Source organism: Cyanistes caeruleus, chromosome 6 (genome assembly GCF_971803275.1).
Source record: "Cyanistes caeruleus chromosome 6, bCyaCae1.hap1.1, whole genome shotgun sequence".
NCBI classification, from domain to species: Eukaryota; Metazoa; Chordata; class Aves; order Passeriformes; family Paridae; genus Cyanistes; species Cyanistes caeruleus.
In genome coordinates this window covers 36,029,930-36,049,095 of record NC_141706.1, presented here as the reverse complement: position 1 = coordinate 36,049,095, position 19,166 = coordinate 36,029,930, and the positions used below count along the sequence as shown (strand labels likewise).

General features: G+C 39.9%; 1 protein-coding gene across 15 annotated transcripts in view; it reads right to left on the bottom strand.

Moving 5' to 3' along the window:
• PLEKHH1 (pleckstrin homology, MyTH4 and FERM domain containing H1) overlaps positions 1 to 19,166 on the bottom strand; it is an 81,624-nt gene that overhangs the window by 37,334 nt on the left and 25,124 nt on the right. For 11 of the 15 annotated variants that reach the window (XM_086895880.1, XM_086895888.1, XM_086895885.1 and 8 more), the window contains 5 exons: positions 15,627 to 15,802; positions 9,670 to 9,732; positions 6,429 to 6,578; positions 3,602 to 3,685; positions 1,990 to 2,071 (listed from right to left, as the gene is read on the bottom strand). In XM_086895880.1, coding sequence (XP_086752006.1) covers positions 1,990 to 2,071; positions 3,602 to 3,685; positions 6,429 to 6,578; positions 9,670 to 9,732; positions 15,627 to 15,767 — 520 coding nt within the window. In that variant the 5' untranslated portion in view covers positions 15,768 to 15,802. Of the gene's footprint in view, positions 1 to 1,989; positions 2,095 to 2,639; positions 2,726 to 3,601; positions 3,686 to 6,428; positions 6,579 to 9,669; positions 9,733 to 15,626; positions 15,803 to 16,848; positions 16,935 to 19,166 lie in introns of those variants that run through there. The other 4 variants (XM_086895884.1, XM_086895886.1, XM_086895889.1 and 1 more) reach the window with 3 other exon arrangements.

Genomic DNA, 19,166 nt, shown 5'->3' with positions numbered 1-19,166 from the left:
TTCCAAGAATTTCCCTGGAGCTTTTTGTTATCCCTTTGTGCTATTTGACCCACACAGTGCTTTATGTCATAAAGGTTTATAACAGTTACTTACATGGTTTTGCTGTAAAATCTTTGATTTTTTTAGTTCTTTAGTATTAGTTCTTTAGTATTTTGGTTCTTTTAGTTCTTTCCCTGCCCTTCCAGTTGCTATGTTAGAGGATGACATAAAAGATAGATCTGGATTGCCTCCATTGTCATTTGTCTACTTAGTACCTTAACTTCATAATTATCATACTTTCTTCCTTTCCATAATTATTAAAGATTATCTCAGTTCTATAATTTCCACTAAACAGCAGCTTCAGAATATGAGAAAGTAGGGGTAAACTTGGAATGGCAGAGGATGTTTGATTGACCTTGGCATTTATATTTCTTTCAGCCTGACTGAAAAAGAACCAAATCATTAGATGCTTCGGAAATTGCAAAATATGAGCGACCGTGACTCTGCAAAGCCATTGCTGAAAATGCTGCCTGAATATCAAACTCTATGGGTATTGCTTAACCACCCGTGGGATTTACAAGGAAATAGAAACAAACTGAAGACACAAAGTTACAGAGGGAAGAGCAAACAGCAGAATAAATTATTGTTGACAGTGGAGAGGATGAAACCTGCTCTTGGAAACAGCTGAGAAAAAGACAATGATGAGAGCATGACCTTGGCACTTGATTCACAAGGAACTGAATGTTAGCAAAGCTAACACATAATAATGGCACACATAAATCCTGGCACATATTTTCCCCTGACCCTAAGGTAAATCATTAGTGTAGACTGAAAAGAAGCCATTCATTTTAAATATTACTGGTATTTTTGCAGCTTCCTAGATGTGACAGGAGATTAAGAGGAAGAAGCTGTTACTATTAGCATAGCATGCAAGAAGAGATTTGTCTCTCTGCAGAGGCCTCTGACTTTAGCCTGGCATAGTGAGACTAGTGAGGGGTAAGAGGAAAGGGCAGTGCTGTTTACTGCCCAGAGAGCTGGGATCCAGGGAACACTTAATACCAGATTATGAATGCAGCTTACTAGGCATTCTCTTTTTGTGAACAGTCAGAGCCAGAGGGGATGAGAAAAACCCAGTCATAAAGCATTTCACTAGAAATGTGGTGGGATTTAGATGGAATTTTGCCCTATTCCCTTGCTGTGGAGTAACAGGAATGCCAGAAAGACTTCTGCAGGAAAGAAATGTCCGCTGCCTGCATGCCCAGTGAAGTTCTGGAAACTAGCTCATCTTACTGTGACCAAATCAAGCTCATTAAAAATAAAAATTAAAAAAATAAAATAAAATATAAAAAATAAAAAAAAAATTAAAATTTGAGAGAAAATTTCTTTTTCAAAGTATGTTACAACAAAAGGTGCTGCATTCAAGCCTGGAGACCAGAGTTTTCCACCCAGCCACCAAAAAACTGCAAAAACCCAAAACACCATAAGGAGCTTTCTCCAACCCAACCTCATAGCACAGAGGAACCCAGCTCCTAAAGGCAGACCAAAGAGCTGCTGCCTTGGCTCAGTTACTCAGCTCACATGCCAGCAGAGGTTCTGTGGGGATGAGAAGAATTCACATGTGGAGGTACGCTGAAATACATCAGGGACTTCTCTCCCGCAGCACTGAAGTGAATGCAGAGTTCACTACCATGTGAACTGAAATACATACTACTATGTATTTCAGCGAATGCTTCTAACTCAGGAGCTCAGTGGCTTATTTTAATGGCAAATGCAGATTCTAAAAATAAAAAGAGGAGTCTGTACTCATCTGTTGGTGGGAAAACAATTAAGAGTGAAGGCAGGTAAGCATGTTATTCCCATCTTAAAATGGACCTGGCTAAGATGCAGAGCAACTCTATTGCCTGCTGTCACAAGTTTTAATTTCTGACAAAATTAACAATACAACCCGGGAATGCTCACTTCCACTCCTGTGGTGGTTATTAGGCTACAGCACCAGCTGAACACATTTACCTTGCAATGTATCCTGAAGAGTTTCAATTTGCTCCATCAGTCTCTGATTACAGTTTTTCAGGTGGTAATTTTCTAGCTCAAGCTATGAAACAAGAATAATAAAAACTGAAAAGTAACGCAAAATGGTGAGCTTGTATGATCCACTACACAGAACATGCATTCATCTTTATTACTTTCAAGTTTCTTAACAAGGAAAAAAAAGATGGGTGAGTCTACCAGTCACCTTGAAATCCTTCTAATCACCAACATCACTAGGCAACCCACTTAAAATATTTTGCTGTGCTTTCTCAAACACCCTCTGTATTAACTACTGGCACTTCTCAAACATATATTTAAATTTACTTCCTTGCTATGCCTTATCATTTACTCCTGTTGCAGAAATAGTGCTCATGAAAGAGAGAATCAAAAGAAACATTACCCAGAAGGAGTGTTTTTTCCATCTCACCCTGTAGGTAGTAAAAGAAGATCCCATGGATCCAGAGGACCAAAGAAAAAAGCAAACTAACATTAGGGTGCATTTACATTTCCAATTAGGGCATGAGAGATTCTTTGCAAAAATTTGCCTTATGCTTTTACTTGAAGAGTCTCAGCATCCATTTTTTAACACAGCAGTGGTACACCCAGACAGACTTCCCTCTTGAAGGAATCACCTGTGGTGCTGTCTCATGTCACCCAACAGAGATGCCAAGTTCTCCAACTGGCGATGATTCTCTAGTGCGTGCAATGCACCTGGAATCAGCACCTGGCACAAACCTCATTGACAGTAAAGACACAGTGTGAGTGTATGGTCCTGGATTCACAGCAGGTCACACCAAATCAAACCCTCTGCTTCCTCCCTTGTGCTGCACTAATCAGTAACCTAAATGCACCTTCAGTTATCTTACACAGGGAAGAGAAGCAGCACAGCAGCTTGGTGGATTATCTAGGCAACCTAATGACATTACAAAAATCACATCATAACATAATCAGTGCCCACAAAGACAGCTTCTCCCAACTCCAACAAGCTCCCTTTGTTATAAACTTGGAAATACATGTTTTTTAACTTGGAATAAAAGACCAGACAGCCCACTCCCAGATGAAAACTACTACTCCATCTTTAATACTGCATGATGACCCACTGCTGTCTTTGTTTTTCTAGAGGGTAGGCCCAGATAGAGGCATAAATCCACAGGATGGATAGAACAGAGGTCAGAGATGAAAAATACTGGACAGCAGGAAAACAGCGTTAGTCAGAGATTGCAAATTATAGAAGAGCAAAGGACACGTTTGTGTAACAGGTGATCTGTCAGAAAAGAACAGAAACCGCATCCAGAGAAAAGAAGGAGAGGTAAAAGAAAGCTAGGTGAAAGCCACTTGTGACTAGTCAATCTTCAGAAACTGCTTTTGGGCACTGGAGACTTCACAGTCATTTATAGTTTGCCCAATAACGTAAATGGCCCTCGGTAGGAGTGATAACCTCAGCCCTAAAACTGAGTATGTGCATGTCCACACAAGCAGAGTGCCCCTGTGGCAGATTGGCTGTCCTCAGATTCTTGTCCTACATAGGGACCCCCTGGCAGTGCAGCCACTGTACCTACATGCCTTGAAACCTGGCAGAAAGCCAGAGACTTACCTCCCTGAGCTTAAATGTTACCCACTCTTTGATCTTGGCAGCTTTCTCTTGAACAATTTTGGCTTCCTCAGTCCTCAGCTGTTTCTGTGCCAAAAAAACAAAACCAACATTAGATAAATTAGGAGAGTACAACTAACTGTTCTCAGTGAGTTTCTGCATCAGGAGTGACTGAAACACAGAAGATCCCATTCCAGACATAAGATTTAAGACTGCTACTTGGATACAATTGTTCAGCTGGTCTGGAAAAAATCAAGCTGTAAGTTGTTTCACACAGTCCCTGGAGTTAAATTCAGAGGATTGTTGCAAAGGTTTGTTGTGGAATAACAAAATCCAGGTCAGGTAACAACTGGCCACCTACCACAGTTTGAGTAGAGTCTGCAAGTTTTTGTTTCAGATGGTTTTGCAATGTTGCTGTTTGCTGTTGAGCATCTGTACTGTTCTCCCAGCCTACACACATTACTGGCAAAAGGTAATAAGAATTTAGCAGTGCCTATAACTGATTCATAAAACATCAATCATTTCAACCAAAAGAGATTCATTCAGTTGCTGTAAGCATGAGTCTAGAGCAGAATCTTTCAAGGTGCACAAGATACAAAAACCAACAACATATTTAATACAAACATGCAATATTCTTATTGAGAAAGTAAATTTAAAAAAAAAAGCTCCACAACCTGACCTTGAAAAACACTAAGATATGCTAGGAGGATTTCAGATACTATAAGTGGTTGTATTTTTACATATTCATTGGAACAGGTTCTAGTCCACGCAAAGGTGTTATGGCAATACTGCTGATTTGCACAATGACCATTGTTCTCCCAAGTATCTGCTTGGGTAATATTGCTACGTAATTTTTGCAGCTGTGTTTTCTCAGCTGTGCTTTTAACTTTTCTGGAAATTTCCTTTGAAAGATACTGAATTAACACTATGATCACCTGAAGCTTTCTATTCTGTGTGGGTTCATCATAAGCAACATCACAGAAAACTCTCCTATCTACATAGTGATTTAAACAACTGCAGGAAGAAATCAGTTCTGGGAACAACGGAGGGAAGGAGAGAGGAGGAAAATATGCTTCCTGGCACATCAGCCCTGGTTTCTCCAATTAAGAAGCAAAGATAATGCTTGCTGGTAGCAGCTGATGGTTTCCCCATTATATTGCTTTTTCTGAAGCAAACAAATATCAGTAATTATAATTATATAAAATGTCAGTCCTTCCCCTCACTTTAAATTTTTCACGCTGATAAATAGATCACACAAAATTCCTCACATTTTCACGTCACTTTTAATCACCACATGCTATTTATCACTACAACTGCACATTTAAAGGCTCTTATTCAAGTATGCTTGCTGACTTTAAAATAGGCACTAGCAACATTATAGGCAGCTGTAACATTTGTAGTTGAGCATAACAAAATAAAAGCAATCAAATCAGATGCTTCAAGAAGAAGGTTTATTTAGTTTTTTTTTTTCCTTTTATGTGACTGTGTGTGTTCCTGATCATCACGTCTCAAACTTTGCAGGAGTTAGAATACTAGATATGACTACAGGACTGAAATGATCTGGCACATATAGCAAATCTACCATCTCTGAATATCCATCACATGGGAACTGGCTTTGAATCCCTAATGACCTGGACTTGTCTTGGAACAAGGTCCAAGAGGTAAAAGATTCAGATTATTACACTATATGGTGAAGTGCAATGCCAAGATTTTATTGAGGGTTCTGAAGTAGAATAGTGACATGATGACAGCATTGTCACCATGCTTAGTAAGCCATGCCTCTAAGCAGAACCAATTCACTCAGGCACAGCAGCCATAGATGCAGTTACTGTGCTGTAAGATCCAAAAGCAATTAGAGATTCTTTGTGTCCCACACTATTGCGTGGTCCAGACATGACCTCAGTGTTCTCTTAATGATGCTCTGAACTCCATGGCTCTTCCCATCCCAGTGAAAACAAATAGGGTGCTTTACAGGGACCCTTGGTAACCTTCTATCCGTGCCACCATCTCATCCTGTTCTGAAACTAGAGCAGTGACTGTGTATTTCTTGTCTGGAATTGCCAAGCTTTGGCTTTCATTTCTAGAAACTCATTTTGCCTCTTGTTGCTGGAACAAGATTTCTACTAACAGTTCTTGAAATATGTGGCAATTAGTTCAATGTAACTCAAATGGCTGAGTAAATTTTTTTTTTTTGTAAAATTCTACTTCTATTTAAGCTATTTATCAAGCAACACATAAGAATACCTCATTCCTCATGTTATAAAAACCACAGGGCAAGGCCTTCACTAGAACTGAAATACAAGCCCTGCTGTAGATGTAGCACCTTACTTCCACCAGCTGAAAAAGGAAGAGACTAAGAACTATCCATACTAAGAAACAGCTGCTCTTTTATAATGACATCTGACAAGAGATGAACTATGCTAAAGGACTACTGAAGACTGGGAAAAGACCCTTCCCAAGAAGCAGCATGAACAAGGTCAGAGATGGGTTACACAACAGTTTTGCAAAGTAATCAATATACCAAAAAGCAAGAGAAACACTGTGACCAGACTGTAGCTTTACAATGTAGGGTCTCAGCACTAGCATAAGGAAGCCCTTTAGGCACATTGACTGATCTCCAATAATGAAGAGACGTAGGCTGTTGAAGCTGAGTGGATGTTTTGTCTGAAAAGGAAAAAGAGGATCTTGTACTGGGCTGGGCATCATCTTACAGCTGATCTGGAGGCAACTGAGAGACCAGTTGAGAGATAATCCGTATCTTTGAAATATACATTACAGAATCCCTCTAACTCATGAAACCTACAGGTCTCCCTGCTGAAAATATCCCTACCTGTTTTGCTAGCTGTGTCTCTAATTTGTTGATCAGATCCTCTTTTCCTTGCACTGTGCACATCAGCTCCTGGTACTTCTTGTGCAGGGTGCTGTCACATTCACCAGTCTTCACGCTGGCTAGTTTTATCTTCTCTTCCATGACTCTGACCTGTAATGGTAATCAGAAGGAAACTGAATAAACCCAAAAACCAGCAAAACAAACCTATGCAAATCAAGGAGCTTTTTGTGTATTGGTAAGAGAATGAAAATAATATTTTTGAATATTTTAGGGTTTCTTATTTTTCAAGTTGGGAAAGGAAAAATAAAACATCAAAAACCACAACACCCTTCAGGTCACTCTTAGTTTATATCCACATTTGTGAAAGGAACATTGTCCATTCATTTGTAATGCTCAAGCAGCAACAGATGCAAACTGAACCATGGACAGATAAACGCATCACAAATTGTGAGATATTACAATCAAATTATTAATCAAAGAGGCTATACAGGCACCATAGTCTCCATACACATATGGACACAGTACATTCCACCTTTCTCCTCTGCAATATCATGGCCAGTTTTTTACTTCATTCCCTACCACAAACTCCTGGCCATTTACTTCAGATTAAGATTTCTATAAGAAAATGTACTATGGAGGGCCTTCATCCTCCCATCCCCAGCTTAAGAAAGTGTTTTGGCAACTCCTGTCTTTCTGCCAAGTCTTTTCTCCAGACCTGCTAAGGAGATACAATGCTAGATATTTCAAAAGATTTGACTGTTTTTGAGCTCCTGCCAGTGCCAAGACTTTTTCATCTCAGCAAGAGAAAGATCACTGAAGTGCTCCTTCACTACAGATGAAGTTTCAATGCACTAAAATCCAGTGGCTACTGAAGCATTTCAGGTTTTTAGCAATTTTTTTTAAATCTCTCTGCTTTCTTCAAAACCTTTGTCTCTCAATAATGCCACTCCATTTTACCATTACCTTATTCTATTACAATGGATTATAAGACTTCATTTCTAAAGATGAATGAAATCCCTTCAATTTAACACAAGTGTAGTAATTGCAGTATTTGATGATGGGAAGAATCTCTGGTTCAAACACATCTCAAAGAAGCCAAATCTGCAATGAAACCAACTCCAAATACCAAAAATTTAGCATGAATTTAGAACCAGAAACCAACTCCAAATACCAAAAATTTAGCATGAATTTAGAACCAGAAAGAGAGCACTTCAGAGAGTCTGTGCAAGAGGGTTAGTCACGCTCTCTTGAGCAGCCTACACTTCATACTTGCAGAAGCTGTGTTTTGTCCTCCTGTCTGCCTGTATTAGGCAGAGAAGCACACTGCCTCTTCCTCATACTGAATCAGAAAGGTAAGCACCCAACATCCGAGCCAGAAAACTAAGCCTGCTGAGTCGGATGTGCTTTCATTAGAGTTTAGGGTGATTATAGTAAAAAGAAATGGCCCCTCCTTCCTGTCTGATGCCCAAATGCTGACTGTACTAGAGGCTCAGCGAGGGGACTGCAAACATGTGATTTCCTTAATTGAGGTTGGCAGCTACAGGGAGACCATTGAATTAACAAATCCAACCCCACAGACTCCTGGAGAGAAAGATAACAAGGGATTTTGCACTTTATGTGGAACCCTCTCATTCGTTGGCTGCCTCTCATTCATGATGAATGTACTCATTAGTGGAAGGGAATGGTCCTACTCTTATGCTTTCACTTCTTCAGGCTGTCAGGCAGCAATGTACCATTTCTCTAGGAACACTTACCTCTGGATGTGGATAAGGCTGCTGGAAAGGCAAACATTGAGGGTTGCCAGTCTTTAGGACCTGCCAACACATGGCTACAGAACTGCTGGTGGCAGGTGAGTGAAGGCAATCCTCATTTCTGCTACACCTTCCCAGCGAAGTTCCCCCCTTCTTGCCCATTCTTGGACCTGGGTTTGACTTGTTCTCAATCCTGTCCCTTGCTGTCATTGCATCTTATCATATTCTGGGCACTCTTCTCCAATGTCTGCCAGTATGAAATCTTCACTGGCCAGTGGCAATAACTGTATTTCCTGCTGGTGCTGTCACAGCTGTCACTTTTGCCTGTATTGTATTATCTTTGCCTGTCTTGGTTGGGGGTGTGGTCTTACTGACACCACTCCTGAGAGCGACTCTTGTTCTTCACTGGTAGTTGCTGGTCTAGCATAGAAGCCAACAGCATGGTGTCAAGACATAGCATCTTTCCTAGAATTAAGCTGGTCAGTAAAAAATCTTGATGTCAATATCAAACTGGTGTGGAAAAGTATGTTCTGCAGACAGGACACCTTTCCAGGTACTCCAAGTTCTTGATTCCCAGTGCTTATAACACTGCCCATTCAGTCCCTCACTTCTGAAATCATCTTTTACAGTCATTCTTGGCTGTGTGGCTCTTACTTCTGCCCTTCAAGCCCTGACTTAGTGCTCAGTCCTACAGCTTTTGTCCAGTTGGAGGGAGCTGATTCACTTCAAGCCTTCCCTTCAGCAGTGATCTGCAGTGATCCAAGAGCTCAGACCACCTGTCTTGGCTCTTTTGTTTCTATAATACTCCTTAGAGTGCAGAATGCCTGCTTCCCAAAGGTCTATTCTCTACAGCCTGTTCACATCTTTACAGCCTGTTGACAAGCTGAAGTCTGCCTCTCTCCCCTTCTCCACTATTCATGAAGCATAGAAGAACTAGTTTAGACAATATGTCTAATTTTTAGATGATTACACTAATAGATAATGAATCTAGCTCTTACTGTTTTTCTCCATGGGCTCCTGAGACAGAGCAGTAATTACTAAAAAGTCCAAAACAAGTGATAAGGGTGTGTCTGCAAAACCTTCTTTCACAGAACCTTCTCTACTTGTAGACAAGTCCTCACCAGTACTCTTGAGTATTTGTTTCCTGAGGACCTGCCAAGCAGTCTTATCTTTGCAATTTAATCCTGAAGTACAACATCCCCTTCCTTTTCCACAACCAAGCATGCCTATCATGGATGAGGGGGTAAAGGCTGTGAAGCTGACAGGAAGGTGTAAGGTACTTGTTTTCACTTAGGCATATTCAGGCACCTGTTCACACCTAAGGCTCACAGACTGGGAAGTAGACCAGAAAATCCATTCACCACAGTAAATCAGTGTTTCCCTAGCAGGGCATAGCACTGCAGATTGCTGTCTATATGCTAGACTGGAGGGAATTTAGAGTGAGTTAACTGCTGGACTTGTACCAGAGCCAGCATCAAAAAATCTCTTACCTGTTTCTCTGCATCCTCAGCTCTTTGCTCTGCTTCTATCACTCTCTGCTCCAATTCCTGCATCTTCAGAGACAAAAAAGAAAGAAAATAAATTAGCATCACCTGAAAATCCATGTTTTACTCAGGACTTGTGCAAACCTACAGATCTTTGGCATATTTTGAGTTAACTGGACAGCTTTGACCAGGAAAAAAAAGAGCCTTTGACCTTTTCTAGTCTTCTGCCTTACTTTGAATACACCGGAACCATTTTCTCATTAGTGAGCTTCATCATTCATTACATGGGTCAAAGGAACAGTGCCAAAGCCTTGACCTCATCTCTACAATTTACACACCATGGGCTGTCCCTTCAAGGAGCCTGTCTACAGTGCACCATTCTTCCCTGACCTTATTTCAGCTAGGATTCATTTGCAATGGTAAATAAAAATGAATGTATCTTGGAAAGCTCACAGCAGATTTTCTGGGATGCCACATTTCTACATGATTTCTATGATGCCACTGAATACTCTGCTTTGGCTTCAAAAGCATCATAGACTCATAACTGACATGACCATCATAACAATGATCTTAATTTTCTTATGCTTCTTTTCATTTTAAAAAGCTTTGCAAACTGACAATTATTGACTCAACATCTGAACATTGCTGCTGTCAAAATCAAAGGACACTGAATTGAATTTTATCCGAAGTGTTTATAAGTCACTTAATTATCATAAAATTCAGATGTACCTGGGGTTCTTCTAATAATTTATGACTAGGACCCTTTTTTTGGTGGGTGGTGGTTGGTTTGGGGGATTTTTTGGTGGTGTTTTTTAATTGTTTGTTTTTGTTTTATATTTTCTTTAAATAGCAACCTAGTATCTCGTTTGATGTTTGCCAAGGTCATCTTCATGGCCTGCTTTGATGGGTCTCAGATTTAAGCCCAGTAATAAATGTCAGTGACAATAAGTTTTATCCACCAAGCTGCAAAATTTGAGCTATGCTTCATGGAGTTTTCAGCACTTAGTTATGTTACGATGGAAAGAATGACACAGAAGAATCTTCAGAAGACTAAAAGAATCAGGCTTAAAGAAGAAAAACTATAAAGGGAACTGAGCTCCTTTTCTCCAATGCATTTTTGATAAAGCACTGGAGCCAAGTATTTAGCTGGTCACTAACAGGACCAAACCAATATATCTGAAAATGGGATTTATTCCTCTTAGGTTGATCACTCAGAATGGACGTGGCAGCATTCCCCTGTTCCCATTTGCCTTCCTTCATATGGCAACAAGACAACTCCCCTTTCCATACAATGCTCACTGATACAAGAGCAGACTGACCAGCAAACCTATCAAAAGGCACATACATGTAGACACCTCAGTATCGTGTAACTAAAAAAGCAATGGCATAAATTAAAACCATGAAGATCAAAACCAGCTACGTTTAGCACGATACCTCTCACATTTGTTTTTTCAGTGGAACAATTAAATACAACAGTCTCTGTAACTTAATATCCAAGTCAAGGATGCTTCTTTGCCAGAGGAACAGAGAGATGCCAGGGGACAGCAGCCATACAAAGCTGCTCTGATCCAAGAGTCTTCTCAAAGACTGAGCTCAAGGCAACCTAATAGCAGTGGTCTGTTTTACATGAGTATGTGTCCCTTCAGAACAGTGATGTACTCATGCATTTATCTATTAAGTCTCTAGACAGTCACCACCACAAGCAGGTAACAGAAAAACATATTGGCAAAAGAGAGATGTGAAACAACAACTGGGGAGACATAATATGCTTTGTGAAACAGTGTTTAAGACAGCAGCTTCAGAATCAATGGTCTCTCCTAGTTTTCTGATAAACTGTCAGGAAGTTATTTTCCTCTTTATGAGAATGAGGAGATTCAGACTTACTGGAGAGTCCTGCATTTCAAGAAAGGTTTCCTGGAGCAGTTATGGGGGATGGTCTTGGAAAAATGTGAAGTCTGCACAGTTTGAAGCTCTGTGCCAACCTGTGATAAACATTGTCTTGAGATCCTCCCAATATGGTTTGCAGTAACAGGAAAATTATTTTTTTTCTTTAAATTTACATTCACATCACAAATGAAATTCTGGGCCTTTTTACCAAGCTATCCTCTTAAACTAATAATTCAATCCTCCACAAGATGAGCAATCTCCATGAAAGACTTATTTTAAGAAGACAGCACTATTCTGACTGAACATTGTCAGTTTCCCCTTGTTGTCCCAGTAGTTGATTTGCATTGCTATCGGTTATGGATCTTGATCAAGACAGAGAATCTATGTTAGGACCATTCCTGATCACAAAAAAGTTATGAAACTTGTACAAGCAGGGTGACCTGGCTAAGTTCCAGTCAAATCAATTACTTTTGTCACCCTAATTCCCTCTGTAGCCTTAAATGAACTTGTACTTTTCTTAATTTCCTGTGCTACATTGTTGGGTTGTCCTACTATGAACTGTTAAATAACTGCTGTGTTCCTCTTGCACATGAAATCACTATTTCACTCATCCCCAGTGTCAGCATTCTCCCTGAATGAATTCCTCTTCTGAATGGGGTACATTCAGATTTAATACATACATGCTTGTAAGGCTCCTTCAAATCCCTCAATGATTTAACAATAATGCTTGGTATTTACATGGATCCTTTTATTCAAAATGCCTTATAATTTGACAAATGCTTCTAAACAATGTAACCCAGGTCACACAAAAAACTTAGTAACCAAGCCAAATGCATGGAACTCTTCTTTCAAACACTAGTCCAGACAGCTTGTATGGAAGAAACAGGAGTAGTTGAATAGCCAAACTTCCATGAGACAAAAGAGCCTTTCTCCAAATATTCACTGTTTATTGAAATAAGACAGAAGCAGGTTAAGTTACTCAGATGGCCCTTCTAAAAACTGCAAAAGATCCTCCCATCATCCATTCACACAGGCTTTCCCTCTCCTGATGATGCAGAAGAGGATACATAAAAATGAGTGAAAAAAGTTCCTACACCTCTCAGCTTCATTTTTCTCCTGCTGTTCTGTTCCTGACCTCACTCCTAACCAGGTCAACTTGCTGCCAAGGCAATGGTCTGCTATGCCATTCACCAACAGAGGAGTATCCCTTTTATTTGTGTGTGTACAAAAAAATCAGGGTGAAAATAATTGCCTGTTTCCAAACCAATCCCTGCTAATATCCACAAGGTAGGATTCAGTTCTCTCAAGCCCTGAGGGGTCCAGCAGGATGGCAGGGCTTTGTCTGGGAGACCAGAGACTAAGGCTCTTCTGCCACACCAACCCCCAGCCAGGTTGTGCAGCCTGGGCAGCTCTGTTCAATAGCTGAGAGCAGGCTATCAGTGTGGAAGTTCACAGCATGTGAACTAGGGCATTGGCAGTTAAACCACAGGGTTTTAAATTCCTCATGTTCTGAACAGCGATCTAGATTATTCAATCTAAGCGGATTTTAAAAATCTCAAGTATTTAAACTGTTAGAGCACATTGTACTACCAATGCCAGGCATGAGTGATTGGGTTTTTTGCAAGTTAAAATAGTAAAATCTGTCTTGAAATCATAAAATTAGTTATAAAGAATAATTTAAGATGTGGGGGATCAGGTTTTCAAGCCCTTTAATCAGTCACCTCCATACCTAAGACAAGCTAGCTAGTGAGCAAGTATCACATCCCTATTAACATTGTTCTTCACTTTCAACATCTAAAAGCACTTACAAAAAGAATAATTTTCCTGTTACTGCAAACCATATTGGGAGGATCTCAAGACAATGTTTATTACAGGTTGGCACAGAGCTTCAAACTGTGCAGACTTCACATTTTTCCAAGATCATCCCCATAATTGCCCCAGGAAACCTTTCTTGAAATGCAGGACTCTCCAGTAAGTCTGAATCTCTTCATTCTCATAAAGAGGAAAAAAACTTAAAAATCACTGTTGCTATAAAATCTATGACAAAAAAAATCCCTGAAGAAATCACTAGACATAAACCAAGCACCTCCTACAGTTCTGCATCACTACCCACCTGAAGGTGAGAAGGATGCAGTGCAGACTGAAGCCCCTCTTGCTGTGACTGCTGGGGTGTCCTGCAGTACCCAAGGAGAAGGGAAGGGGTGAGTCTCTGAGCAAGTCATTACAGACCAGCTGGGAACCTGAGGCTCAGGACACTTCCCAAGAGGAGTGTTCAGCATAAGCACTGTGTGTCTGAGTCCACCTGCAGCAGGAGAGCCTGCTGGAGCTGCCCCACAGTCCCTGCTGAGGCTCTCCCCTTCCCACATGACATTTGGAGCTGGGAATTGCAAGCTTGTTAGCTCTTTGACCCTTCAAGTAAAGCTACAACAGCACTGTGCAAGTAGTTACAGAATAACCCGATCACTGAACCAAGCTACTCCTTAATCTTAACAAAGGGAACATCGCTTTGGCTAAAAAGCTGGACAAATGGTAACCAGCCCCCTGAAGCAGATGAAAATTTAATTCTCTGCCATGACCCACAAACTTCCCTAAAGAGATAGTTAAAATATATCTGGTAAGTCTATTCTCAAATAAGGAAGTCTGGTAGGTGGGCTTGTCTCATGTGCAGGGAGTCAGGAAGTTTCGCAAAGTAGAAATTAATAAAGCACAAGGACACAGATCTCATAATGCAGCAAACTTATGAGTATTGCATATGAGTACTGACTGTCTTTACCAGAGCTGTTCTACATCTATACCTGATTTTTTTAATGTGCTTTTATCTAAATGGACTTTAGAACCACTTTCAATGTTTTTCAGGTAAGTAATCAGTAAGATCCATCTCAGAAGCTAATTTAAAAATCTAACTTGAAGAGATGAAGTTGCTTAGAATTGTACAATTCCTTAACATATGAAGAGTGGAAAAAAATGTCACATGCAGTATATATGGCTATAGTGAAAATATAATCACAGTGAGAGAAGGGATGAAAGTTACTCCACTCTCAAATAGCTGTCATCTGGATGCTTTTACATCCAAAAACCAACAAACAAAAATAAACAACACACAAAAGTTACAAAATACAAAATGGAGCAAAAGTGAGTTTAGAACATATCTGTCATCAGGTATAGTAAACTGTTGTCAGCTGTATAGATTTCAACTTCATTAGTAAAGCTGTTTTCACTTTCCTATAGTAGTTGTGTATCTGAGCAATCTTGGACTGAACTGTGATGATAATAATAACGTAAGCCACATTTTGAAAAAAAAGGAGCCCCACAGCAACCTACAAATTTGGACTATACAAATTTAGTGAAAAAACTTTAATTCTAATTGAAAAACAACACCATTTAAGGTTAAGTAAAACCACAAAACATTCACACCATCACAAAAACAAGCAAAAGAACCAAAACTCCAATAAAATCCTCAGATCTTTACCAGTTTTCTCCTCTAGCTTGCAAAAAAACTCAACCGAGGCTACTTGAAAGGGATTAGTAGGTGTCTGTAAAACCACAGATGACACATAAGTTTCTAACATCCAGATCTCAAAATATCTGACCTTGCTCCTCAGTATCACCAGAATGTTTTGACTGGATATGAAGTGTTATTCTAACACTATGGCAATACACGTATCTCTGTCTGGGCTCTTAATATTATAGCATAATTTGCACTCCTCCAAACTTTTCTGTTTTCAGCCAAGTCCTGATCCTGCTGTTCTTATCCAGAACATCCACCTTTTCTCTGCAGTTGTCTCAGTCACTTTAGATACCCAGAATCTTGCTGGTGCAGGGTTTTCCACCAGAGTCCAAATACTTGGTGATTTTGCAGTAAACAAGGCTAATTCTTATTATGCCACTTTACACCACCATGACAGGCACATCTCTGCCTCTCAGCTGACCAGCAGAGAGCAAAGATGTACTGTAATCAAGGAAGAAATCTTCACTGCAAATAACAGATATATTGCAGAGCTCAGCAGAGAGAGCTTTACAGATTTTTTGTTTTTGTGTCATAACTCATTGCAAAGTAGAAGTCACCTCTGCCTCACCTTCTCAGCTAACAGCTCTCGGATCTTGCTTGCCTGCAAGCGGAATTTGAAGAGCTGGGACTCCAACACAAGGCATCGCTTTTGCCAGTCCATACAGCTGCCATTCTCCACTGTGAGTTCTGCCATTGTGAAGTTAATCATCCATTTAGGATATCGTCTGAGGTGCTCTAAAAATCCTACAGAATGAAAGTGGGGGAAAAAAAAGTATGTATTTTAGAAGGACAAACTTATCACCTCTGTGCCTAGTTTTCCTTGGTCCCTCTTACAGAACTGGTAATGAAGGCTATTTCTTCTCCAAGCAGAAGATGAAGTGGTGGTACCACTGAGTCACTGATATTGCCCTCTACCAGAGGTCACTCTTAATGGATAAACATTTACCTTCAGAATGAGTAAATAATTTACTAATGCATTATACTGTATATTCCAGAAACAACCTTACAGTCTTGCTCAGCCTCTACCCAGAGATTAGGAGTATTTTTTACTCCTGCCTCCTCTGCACCAGTATGGCTGTAAACTCTCTAAGACACTAAACCTCCTGCCTCTGGTATCACACACACATTTTCAGCTTGGGTCACCAGTGCCTTATCTCATACAGACTGTGTTAAGATGATGTGATGTATTAAGCTTCTGCTCCCAATCCCTAACTACTTGACACAGTCAGTTGACAATAGGAGTGGAAGTGCCCCAATATCTAAACACTTGTTCTGTTAAAACAAAGAGAATCCATACAGGAATAAGTTAGGGCTAAAGACAAAACATGCAGCTCTACTGAAGTCCTTGTAGACATCAAGAAATATATACAGCCCCAGAAATCGGAGAAAGCTGTAGTTTTTGAAGATCTTTTATTTTCCTACTCAGTGATTGTTTAGACATGTCAGATACTTGGTGCGTATAGTAAAAGATACAAAAAATCTAGGTAATAGATGTTCTTAACCAAATTCAGGTATTTGTGAACAAAAATGTCAACTCAGTGTGTACAGTCCAGCAGCCAGATGTACACAAAACAATAACAAATGTTTACAAAGCTAGAACAGCCATTAACTCAGCTTCATCAGAACAATTAAATGCTTACTTGTTAAAGGAACTTCTCACCAGCTTACAGGCAAACTCACAAGTCCCAAACAGTGACAGACCAAGGAACAGTCCAGGATTTGTGAGTGTCCTGGACATCACCCCAGGACAGTGAGAAAGTAACAAAGTCACTCAGCCTCACTGCCCTTACCTCTGCCTTTCTCTGCAGAGAGGAAAAGTTTAAGATGTCCTTCCAGTTGTACCCATTTGTCAGGATATCTGGTTCATGTTTTGCACCTAAAACTCAAGATTCAAATTACTGTGAGTGTACATAATACTGTGAGTACACATAACACAACAAGCCACTCTATCACATCAGCTTTATTTCTGATGCTCCTAGTTAAGGAAGACACATTTTATATCCTTTGGTTATAAACATTAACTGTGAGTTATTTTATGTTCAGGTTGCTTTGTTCAGTAATAGAAAGTTGCCCAGATAGCAAGTTGCCTATTTTTCCAATGACTTGTAAAATACTATTCCAGAAGATACGTTTAAATAAAACAAGACAAAGGTACACTCATGTAGTACTGCAGCACTGAAAACACTCCACAGTAGTAAAGAAGACCACTTTCCTACAAGATTTACATAAATAGAGGCCATCCTTTTTCACAGCCCACAAAGCACATTGTTCTTATCTCCACCCTTAACTCCTTGCCAGGCATTTAACCAGGTTACCTTTGGTACACTTTTCAACACTGCAGTGTTTCCCTGTAAGGTAGTGCTATCAGTTCTTCCCAAGCCAAAAGAGCGCACTAAGTCATGGAAGGATCCTACAACACTCTTAAGTTTGTTTACAGCTAACTCTTGTTTTGGACATAAATAAAAATTCAGTTCTCAAATGAAATTATGCTCTCTTTCATATAAGTGTAAGGAGCTTTTAGTCTTTATTCATGAAGTTTAAATCCAAAAAGGACATACAAATGAATGGGATAGACTCTAATGACATAAAGTGAAATGAAACTGATGCACCAAACCACTTATGCCAAAGCAGAAGTAATTTTCCCACAGACCACAACTTCTGTTTGAACTAAAATACCCTTGTTCCAAATAGGGGGTCTAGGATGGGATAGGTGTCCTGAATCATTACATTTTATTCTTTATCACTATAGACAACTGCATTTTATAATCCCTTTCATAAATGAACACTACCCTTCCCTAGAACTATGCTAGCAGCTCTCCCACTATTCCTGTTATTCTAGAACCTCACACCTCTAATGAGCTGCCTTCCAAATACCAACATAAACATAATCATAACCAGCTTGTATCTGTTAATTCTTGCAGATTATTGCCCTTCAATTTAGCTAGTGTTTTTTTTCCTCCCTCATATTTACCCCTTGATATATTTATAGATATCAAAAGCTTCTCCTTAAGGATGTCAATTTGCAAGGCTAGAGAAAAGGGGCTCCTTCAGTCTCTTAAGAAAAGCTCCCCACTCTCCTTCTGCACCTGTTCCAGCTTCAGGGCACATCATATAAAAGAGCTGGTTCTTTTCTCACTCCCCTTCATAGCCTTGGGTGACCACAACTGCATCTGAAAAGCAGCATGCACCCACAACAAAGCCTTGTGTAAAGGCATTTAGCACCTTCCCCTCCCCTAGGGAATGCCTCATCTGATTGCATTTGCCTTTTTTACAACCATATTGCACTGGTGGTTGACATTCACAGACAAACTGACACAACTGGAACAGAGGAATCTCAGCTGACCTATCCTTTGTAAATAGCAGATGTGGGAGAGCAGGAAGGTAATTACGAATGGTCTGGATTAACAGATTAATAAAGCTCAGGTCTGTGTCAGATCTCTAAATTCTCTCTACTACGGGCCACTGTGGTACCACACAATAAGACAAGAGGCAACAGGCAGAAACTGATGCACAGAACTTTCATTTGAACATAAGGAAGAACTTTTTTATCATGCAGGTGACTGAGCACTGGAACAGGTTGCCCAGAGAAGGTTGTGGAGTCTCCTCATTGGAGATATTCAAGAACCATCTGGATCCAGTCCTGTGCCATGTGCTTTTGGATGGCCCTGTTTGAATACAGACGATGGACCAGATGACTTACTGTGGTCCCTTCCAACCTCAATCATTATGTAAATACAAAATTTAACATGCCCATGGTTACCCTGTGATTGATTAGTATAACTATATGTTGTATTTTTAATTATAGGCAGTCATTTTTTATAGAACACTTATATTTAAAAGGCACAGTTTGTTTTTGGGTATCTGGAAGAAGTCTTACTGCTTATGCAATTGAATCTTTTCCTCCTCTACTAATTTTAAAGAGTGCTCTTCCAGGTTTTGTGCCCACTTTATCACTACTTCTAATGTGCGACTTTGTTTTGTGTCATTAGATTAATCCCCTGTGTCAGTAGTCATTCTACCAGTAAAATACCTACCATCTAACCGCCCCCTCTTCAGCACTGTTGTCACATCCTCTTTTGTCATTTGTCTATCTTACCATTCTTCTATT